This window comes from Pundamilia nyererei, unplaced genomic scaffold (assembly GCF_000239375.1).
Source record: "Pundamilia nyererei isolate P.nyererei 1_Seehausen unplaced genomic scaffold, PunNye1.0 scaffold00014, whole genome shotgun sequence".
Taxonomy (NCBI): Eukaryota; Metazoa; Chordata; class Actinopteri; order Cichliformes; family Cichlidae; genus Pundamilia; species Pundamilia nyererei.
The window spans coordinates 4,670,583-4,680,797 of NW_005187415.1; the positions used below are offsets into that span (position 1 = coordinate 4,670,583).

The following is a 10,215-nucleotide window of genomic DNA, read 5'->3' on the forward strand; positions in this document are numbered from 1 at the left end:
CTGATCGGCCGTTGGACCTCGATGTGGGGAAATAAACACAACACTGTGACTGAGTCATCTTTTGTGTGTGTGTGTCAGGAAGCAAGACAGGAAGGATTGTGTTTAAGCACAGATTATAATGTAAGAATGCACAGACTCGGTGCTTGTGTCTGTATCTCATCTGATTGACACATCAGCGTAAACGAATCAAGTCAATTTCCTTGCCCTCATTTCTGAGCTGTCATTTCCTTGTAATCTCCGCCATTCTCTGTCTTTCTCACGCCCCCTCTGATTTGCCTAAAAAGATGACTGTATGTTGTGTGTGATCTGAATCCATTTGTTCTGTTCAGGTTTCAGAACACAAGACCGATTTGCAATCAAGTGGGAGTGGAAGTGTAACAGAGAGTACTTAATCCCTAATCATTGCTGTCATACTGGAAACGACAAACATATTGTGAGAAAAGGGACACAATCGTGATTTATTTTTCTTTGGCAAAAAATGTGTGTACATATATATATATATATATATATACACACACACACCTTAAAATAAACTCACAAAGAGCACCTCATCTCTGAGATCATCCAAAATCATTTATAAGTAAAAACATGATTTACTTCAGAAGATATTATTAATGTTTTAAAAGTACACCAGTCCATTGTTTGGTACTTCTTTGCACAGTGAATGCAGCTTCTCTTTTTAACCACAAGAGGTCATTGTAATGCCATGAGCTCAACCTGCACAAGACCCGCTGTGCATGCTTGCTTTCAGTGAAACTGGCTGAACAGGAGAGTTCAAGAGAACTTAATGATTAAGCCTCCCACTCTGGTAATGGCAATGACTATTTTACTTACATTTTAAGTAAAATAGCCATTGCCATTTTATTACATGTAAACTCAATGTGCTTGACACAGAAGATCAAACATCAAAACAATGACTTAAGGCTATAAAAACAGCAAAATATAATAAAACAAAAAAACCCTATTGTATTGAGCTATTAGTGTCTTGAGCAATTCGGGTATATAATTGAGGGTGAAAGCATTGAGAGCTTTGTGAACTAATCAAAGGATTTCAAAGGTAACTCTATATTGAACTGGAATAAATGATGTAACTTGATTACTGGGTAGTGTGGTCAAATTTTTCATTTTGAATGAGCTGAAATCATCCTATGAATGATTTGGAGAGAGCATTACAATAATTGAACCTGCTTGATATGAAAGCAATTTCTCAGAGTCAGTTTGAGGTAAGCATTTTTTAACCATAGATATAGATTTAAGTGATAGACATTAGTTGTGGCAATCATTGATATGATCGTCAAAACTGAATTCAATGTCCAGAATTAATGCCAAGGTTCCTGACATGTTCACTGTGTTTCAGAGAAGATGAGGATAAATAATGAATAGAGATAAAACATAAAAAGATTTCTTCTTCTTCTTCTTTTGGTTGCTCACTTCAGGGTTCACCATAGCAGCAGATCATCTTCCTCCATCTGGCCCTATCCCTAGCATCCTCTTCTCGCATGAATCTTTTCTGAGGTCTTCCTCTTTCCCATCTGCCTTTCAGCTCCATATTCAACATCCTTGGCTGAATATATGAATATATCCACCACCCCTCCTCTCGACATCTCCAAACCATTTCAACTTGCCTCCCTAACTTTGTCCCCAAATCACTCAACCTGAGCTGTCCCTCAAATAAACTAAGACCAAGGATCTTTCCCCAGACATCATCGTAATATTAGACAAAGATAACCTGAGTAAAATTCAGCTTTTAATTTAGTTTTAGTTTGCAGCTTTTAATCCAAACCTACTAGGACCTGAGTGAAAACGTAATTGGCCCATAAACCTAATAACTGGTTGTGCCACCCATGGCAGCAAGTACTCCAGTCAAGTATTTGTGATAACTGCCAATGAGACTTGGACAGCTTGTTTAAGGTCACAGAAAAGCATTTATATCTGCATTTTAATCGACTTTTGACTCCAAAAACTTCCATCACACTGCCAACACCATTTTTGCCTTTTGGTGAGATGTTATTTTTATGAAATGCTGTCTTGGGGATTATCAAGAGTTTTTTTGTGTTCTTCTTGCTCAGCAGTTGTTTTCTCCTTGGAACTCTCCCATGATGTCATTTTTGCCCAGTCTATTTCTAATTGTTGAATAATAATTGTGTATATAGCTTTTCTGCTGTAATAAATCATATCAATATTCAAAAATTGTCTGATATTAAAATTAGTTTGATTGTCTGAAACATGTAAACGTGACAACCTCAGACATAATGAGTACTTTTCACAACACTGTAGAGAGACAGGTGGACTTTAAAAATATAGATTTTTAAATTTAGCAGTATTGGCTGAATACATCGAGGTAATTTCTAATATTTTCCCCCCATGAAGATAGTTTTTCTTAGCTTTTTGAAGGGCAAATATTACTAAAACATGCTATTGCAAAAATACTTTTTAAAAAAAGGCATTTGTTTATTTATAATGAAGCCTAGTGTAATATTTAAATTATGGAAATGGTGATGATGGGTTTTTGGCTTTACCTGAACTATGCTGAACTTTTGAACTCGTGAATAACCATACTGTACCTGTCTTTCAGCCCCTCAACCGCCCCCGCCGATAGTTGCCGGACAACGCCGAAGCCTGACGAGAACGACGTCAGCATATCTCGTTCTTTCGTTTTTCGCCTGCTGCGTGCGAAGGAGAGGCAGAAAAAAACGGCTCTCAGCAAAGCAACAAGAAGGAAGAGCAATGGCGACACTGGATCGCCAAATACCAAGTCCGGATACATTCCTTTGCGAGCCTTGGTCTTCCTTCGTCAGTGCGGCTAAATTACGTTTTGTTGACTGTAAGTTCGCACGACGGGTAGCGTTGTTATTTTTGCGGACAAACTGTCGGGAAGTGCGTGGTCCAACTGTCTGTGATTGAGTTGAGTAAGCTCCTCCACCATGCAGGGTGTCTGTCAGAGCGCAGCAAAGTAACTGTCATAATATTACTACGAAATGCAATATTGATGTGTTGCTTTAACAGCCGTGCACAAATGCGCGCGAGCAAAGCTATCGGTTACCGCTCGGAGTTTGTGTCGTTGTCGCGTGCAGTAATGCTATCCCCCAACTGTCCAGCTGTAAGTTTGTTAGCTTTGACAGCTCCACTTGATTTAGGAAGCCAGCGTAGGCGCTAGCAAGCTAATGCTATCCTCTGGTGGTAGCCAGCCCCGGAGCAGGAGGAGCGGCAGTAGGGCTCCACGCATGGGCCCCCCAAAGTTTCCTGAAAGCCCCTGCGTGTTTCTAAGTGCTTGTTTTGTTTGTTCAGACGCAGACCCGTCCTTGGATAACAGCGAGAAAGAGCTTTACTGCCTTGGTGAAGCCGTGAAGCTCCGCAGAGAAGGTAAGGGAAGTTAGACTACTAGATACGGTGGTGGTTTGTTATTGTTTTGTTGCACATGCTGTGGAGCATTAATGGTGCCATCTTTGACCACTTCTCTCAGAAATCTTATTTATCTTGCATGGCTGCTGCTGTACTTTATATTTACAGGTCGTGTGTGTGTTTTTCTGATTGCAGGTGTGTTTTACAGTAATCTGGGGCTGAAAATAATTTTTTTTCTCTACTTTGATCGATTAATCGCTTCAAAATAAAAGGTTCGAATTGTGAAAAAATACCGACACAAATTTATTAGAGACCAAGAAGATATATTTAGATATTTAACTGAAACTGACATATAGTTTAGAAGCAAGGGGAGTCTTGTTTACTTGCATATAATACAAGAAAAGGCTTAAATCTGCAGATTTGAGAAGCCATAAACACATTTGTTCGATTTCTAACTTTGAAATAGACTAAAATTGTGAAATCATTAAAGTAGGGAATTAAATGGAATCTACTATGTTGTTCTGGATCTTCCATCATCAGATATTCTTACCCCAAACAAGGCAAAAGAAGAGACTGCATTGATGATGTCTTTGTAGAGCTTTTAATTGAAACATTATGGAAGGTATATAATTGAAAAACTGCTAAGTGATCTATAGAGTCTTGGCAAAGCTATAGCAAATTATAGGATCAATATTTTTTGCTTCCTGTGTCACATATTTACACTGCCTAAACCATCAACAGCAAACAACTATGCTTGAATGTGATGGGCTATTATTTGTTGTATTTGTATCTATGTGTTGGAGGGTGATGGTTTCAATCAGTGACTCATAATCTGTTAGATTGGCTTAGCTTGTGTGCAGCCGTCGGTTTTGTGCATGTGAAGAGCGTGCCCCTGAACAGGCAGTATGTGCCTCCCTGCTACCCTCCTTAGGGACAGAGCCAAAGGGCTTCCTTCACACCTCACCATGTATAAATACCCATGGGAGCACGCGCTGCACACTAACACAGTTGAGTCATCCCTGAGAGGTTAAGCGTGCTGTAGCCCTCGTAGGAGCACACTGACGCACATGCAGAGCCGGGGAAACTCTTCTCAGTCTCACTGGTCAAATACCAAAAGCCCCCTCCCACATACACACACACTCTATCAAACACACTCTCACATGCCTCCTCTTCCCCTCTCTCAGAGCCAGACTAGAGCGGTGTTTCCAGAATTGCTGGTCTGTTGGCAACATGACACTGAGTGCTGCTGAGAGTGATATGCAGACACACGCTCACGAGCCTCACAAGTCTCACGAGCCTCACAAACACAGGGAAACATTGCTTTAATGTTTTATTTGTGAATTTGCATCAACTACTAAGTGATTCATCATTGATTCATATATTATGTGTTAACCCACTTGACTTCATCTGCATGTGTGCACATTTCTAAATACGGAGGCCAGTTTGGCAGTGACTGATGTGTGGTGCAGGTCATTATGGTTATGTCTCTTTTGTCTCTCTTTCACTCCCTGTGTGCAGTGGAGTTAATGCCAACCAAAATCAGCTTAGTTTTATTAGTCCAGCAGCCTCTGCTGTCCTTCATCTTGAAATAGCAGTTTACTACTCACTTTATTCGAAATGGGATTCGCCTAAAACATGACATTATTATGGCAATGCTTTGGGTGACAATTTAGTGAATGTAGGTGTTCTTTGACTGTATTCATTGCTATAAAAAATGATTAATTACACTGTATTATGATTTAGCATCTCTGTAAGCATGCTTTAACAATTGTCCCTCACCAAACACTGTTATTTGCAGCATTCTCACCTACAGGGTGACTTATGATATTGTATAAGCTATGGTAAAATACTGTGCATTGTCTGTGGCGCTTCCTCTGATGTTTGAAACTTTTAAGTTAAGTTTGGTAAGTCACAGTTTAAGAACAGTTGTTTCCAGATGTGCTGTTGCAAGGCTCAGTGGTGTGCCATGAGTCATGTCGAAGTGTGCCGCTGGAGTTTCTGACAGCCGTGCAGGAATTTCTGAATTTAGTTCATAAAACAGAAACAAAAAAACTTTTTGTACAAGAGAAACTCAGTCCAGTCACTCAGTTTCTAAACACCTGCAAAGAGGTTAATAAATGGGCGAAGGGGTCACTTGTGAAGCAAACAAAACCTACCAAGCAGTGAGACTAAAGAAATAAACTAGTACATACCCACACTACTGTGTTATTTGGTCTGCTTGTCCTTTTTCATTATGGCTTTATATTTCCATTGTTTAATTTTTAGTAATAAATGTCAATAACATGAGCCTGAGAAAAAAGCATATAATGAAATATTGGTTAAAAAGGTCTCTTTTTTAAATTTACTTTATTTATTTATTTATTTTTAATTTTTGTGGGCTAGACTGACTCTCATGCCTTAGAATCCCTTTTACCTTAAATTCATTTGTTTTTATTTATGTAACTTTTATTGTAACTTTTACTTCAGAAGCTGTCATGCCTAATGATGTATAGTAATACTGATACTGTAAAGCTAACAATCAAAAATAATCAATATTTGCTGAATTAGATGTTACTGTTGTGATAGTATTACAAGGTCTTATAAGTGCATAAACACTACAAATAGGTCATTTTAGGATCGTGATGACGCCATATTGTCTAATATAGATGAGAAGTTTCAGGCCTGGGATGTACTTGTATTAAAAAGCTGGGTTGATCAATTCTTGGATATGTGTCTTGCAGACAAAAACCAGACAGAGAGATTTTGTGTATTATAGTAAGAGACTTCGATACTTAGCTGCCAGTTTTATGGCTTCATCTGAACTGGGGATGCCAGCAGGTCTCAGCCCAAGTGCAGATGGTTGAAGGAAATGGTTACTTGGTGCCAGGCACACTAAAGAGGTGCCTGGAAACTACATATTCCCTTTAAGGGAACCTTTATTTACCTTAAAAGAGCACTGGCTGTGAAACCGAGACAGGAAGTTGTTAGTTTGTGCGAAATGGTTTGATAAGGCCATAGAAGTAGGGTATAAGCTAGTTGAGTGGTAAAAGTTTTGGAAAACTGAATGATAGCTCCTTGGACTATTATCCTGTCATACCCGGATTGCACAGACACGATGTATGCTCAAATATGCTTGCAAATGTTATTTATAAAGACAAAAATATTAAAAAGTCTATATTTAACCAGAAATAAAGGTTTTAATAATTTCAGAGGAAAACTGTGAAAATAAATCATTGATTAACTATAAAAATTAACCTTGAGATTGAGATATAACCTTTAAAAAACACCATGGATTAGAAGCATCATCAAAATGAAAGTCTGTAAGCACAAAAGAAACAAGTGAAAAACTTTGATTCCTCTGTTCTTTATTAGAAAATGTTAAAGTTTTAGTCTGGATGGTAAATTGTAAATACACTCTGGCAACATTGATTTTCTAGTAAAACCATCAACCCTACTCTTACATTAAACCAGACTTTTTTAATGTTCACATAATTTCGAAAGGAATGGTCTGAATTAAACTGTACCGTTAGGTAGAAGTGGCTTTCAGTAGCGTTGCAATCATAAAATGTTTAAAACTACTACTTAACCTTTCCACAGCTCATTTGTAAACACTTTTCGTGACATTATGTCTTTACAGTTTTATTGTTGGCACCAATCAAATGTTTAACCAGCATGTTGAACTTTGTATCTGGGACATTTTTAAAAGAGGTGAATTTGGCTGTATGGGTGTGCGTGTGTGCAGACTAAGTTCTGCAACATTAGCTGCCTGCCAACGCTAGTCAGTTTGTTTATACTATCAGAGCTTTTGGTGCCGGAGCAATAATTATCTGGTGAGGCTGTTCACAGAACAACTTAAGCTGAATTTGTCAATCTCGCACATTGCCGCCTCTGGAATGGTAATGGTGCAAAATGGAAACGCGATCCAGAGATAAGTTAATTGATTTATCCACAGAGCAGAGTTGCTGCTTGTTACAGTTGCCTTAATACTTTGTTAGTCAACCAACCCTTCCTTAGTAACCACTTTTGTTTTGTTTTTGATTTTTTTAAATGAATATTGTGTAGGATTCTTTCCATACACTCATTTTGCAATAGTAAACTGATTAGCTTTACTGATCACTGACTAATGATGGATCACTTCAGTTGCGCGAAACATACTCATTCACTACTGAGTGATGTTTTTGGAGTCTGCTTTTTTGGCCTGTCAGTCATTTGGCAGACTGTGGCAGTTGGCTCGAGACACACACTCACACAGACATAATTCAGACTGAAGAAATATGCACTTAGTTTGCATTTGACTTGGCAGTTGCAGAGGGAATTACTTCCTTTTTGTTGTTGTTTTCTTTTTTTTAAAGTGCTCTGTTTTTTGATGTTGCTCTATACATTGGAATTTGCGAAATGCCAGAAAACAAAAATCGAGCCATAGTTTTACGTTGTCTTGGCAAAAGTTTCCTAATAATGAGAGCGTGTGCTCATTTCCTCCGAAAACGATCACAGGAAAGACACGAACTGTGCTGATCAACTTGTAAACAAAAAAACGGTTCACTTCAGTTGCTTATATTACATTTTTACCTTGTATCAATGTGTTGACAGCACTCACATTATTTAAAGGTTGCTTTTCCACACAGAACCGCTGGCCTGTTAACATACTGTGGTATCAATCAAGCAATTCTTTGAAAAAGCAAACAGTATAATTTATTTGTTGGTGAATGAAATGGAGTTCTTTGTTTGTCAAACATTAGAAGAAGAGAGTTTGAATTGTGGCCTAAATCCAAGAGCAATGGTTCGATTTGTGTGTGGGAAATATTCTCCTCTTCCAGATGGGCTTGTTCAAAGCATCTGCCGACTACTTTACTGCAACTGTTGAGGAACAGATGTGGAGCTGTTTTCCATTGCAGTGCTCATCAGATTGAATAGACATTGCTTGGAATTTATGGTCAGTTTTATTTGCTTAATAGTACAATATCCTAGCTTTCATTCTGCTTTATCACCAAATATGCTTCCCAGTGACTATTAAGCATTTCAAGCATTAAGTAATTACTCTGAAGTAATCACTTAATGACAGCCTCAGTATGTTGCATGTTAACCTATTGAGTAATGACCTTTTATGCAAATGCACAGAGGCACCGTCAGTCACCAGAGTGACATGTTCTGCACCACAAATGACAGAATGAAAAGTCATACTCAAGCCAAAAGTGACTCTAAAAATCTTTTTAGTTTTTTTGGGCTTCGGTAATGGAACTAAATTGTTTTTATTAGTGTCAAACAAGTTTTTAAATGAGGCTTGGCTGACATGTTCTGGGGAGTTCATTTCTGAGCATAGTATTTTTCAGTCTCAGACCTAATAGCAATAGCCATGCTTTTGTTTTGCTGTGTATTACTGAGCAACATGAGTCTGGGCCCCGTGTAACTTTTTTCACATTTACTGGCGTTTCACCTCAGAAATAAAGACACCACATCATTTGCGAACTGACTTAACCACAAATAGATAAGCCAAACTGGAAAGGTCACAAAGGTTTCGCATTAGTCAGTAATATATGTGTCCTAGATGTAATTTGCATTAATTATCTGTGGGATAAATGTTCAAGCATTGTGTGTTGGAGAGCTAAAGCAGGGTATAAATAACAATAAGAATAAATTAAAAAAGATATTGGTTATAAGTATTGAGTATTCAAACATCTGCATTGGTATCGGTATAGGAGTGATTATATACAATAGTGCCAGGGGATTTGTGCACTGTGTACAAAGATTTTTGCTGCTGCTAACATTTAAAATAAAGTGAGTACTGCTTCAAGCTCTAATTTTTAGGCTGCAGAGTTGAATTATTTTTTTCTTATCAACTGTAGCATATAGCCTGTATCCAACAAAGACTAGCCTGGCCCATTAGTTCTGTAATGTGCGTTCCATGTTTGAACCACCATTAGCCCCAGCTCATTTGTCTCTTGAGGTTTTGTCTTGCTGAATTAAACATAAGCTCCTCCTTTGTGTGCGAGTCTGTGCTTAAAAGTATAGTCTTAAGTGAGCAACAGTAGGTTCTAAACACAAACTCTACACAATGAACCTTCACAGACATATCTACACAGTGATAACTTTCCCTGTCTCCCTGATGTGTAATAGTATCAAGTGCAATTTCCCAATATAACAAAGTATTTTATTCTATCTTGTCTTATTCTATTCTATTGTTTGTTTTTTTCTTTTTTTCTTTAATTTTTACTGCTCTTAACTTGTACTTTCTGCCGTGACCAAAAAATGTCTCATGTGTGGGGCTTTATCTTATCTTATCTTAAAACGACTGGCACGATTCTGAAACCAAACAAGTGCAAACCGGTTAAAGGAAGCACAGGCCTGCTAGAGGCCTGTGGTTAGCATAGCCTGTACGTGTCATCTGGTAGTAACAAAGTTCATCAGAGACTCTTTAAGCAAAAATGGATGTATATGTTTAACATAATAATATAATTGCAACATTCAGGGCGAGGAAGAATGTGACACTAGCCAGCAATGAAACCCACATGCACCACCTGCACATAACATATAGTGTATAATATGGCCTTCCGTGACCTTAAATAACCTTGTCTTTTATACATCTCTCGCACACACACACACACAGACTCTGATATGTATTAAGTAGGGCTGGGTATCGTCACTCATTTCTAGAATCGATTCGATCCACGATTCAATTTGATTCGATTCGATTTGATTCGATTCAATTTGAATCGGGGAAATTTTGCCTCAGACAGTCAGAAATATTATAATTCAGATCATGCATCAGTACATTTCTATATTTTTATATCTATAAAAAGAAAGCTGACACATTATCAAAGGTGTAAGCATCACAGCAGATGCCTTTGTGTCAAAGTAGCTGAGGATAAAACACAGAAAAACATGAAGGTGATTTTC

At 38.0% G+C, this 10,215-nt stretch overlaps 1 protein-coding gene across 1 annotated transcript in view; it reads left to right on the forward strand.

Annotated features, from left to right (window-relative positions):
- The first annotated feature begins 2,627 nt into the window (after nt 1–2,627).
- atxn7l1 (ataxin 7-like 1) overlaps nt 2,628–10,215 on the forward strand; it is a 27,506-nt gene continuing 19,918 nt past the window's right edge. Inside the window, exons 1-2 of the mRNA XM_005725252.1 lie at nt 2,628–2,824; nt 3,289–3,363. Of these exons, the coding sequence (XP_005725309.1) occupies nt 2,728–2,824; nt 3,289–3,363 (172 nt within the window). The 5' untranslated portion in view covers nt 2,628–2,727. The remainder of the gene's footprint in view (nt 2,825–3,288; nt 3,364–10,215) is intronic.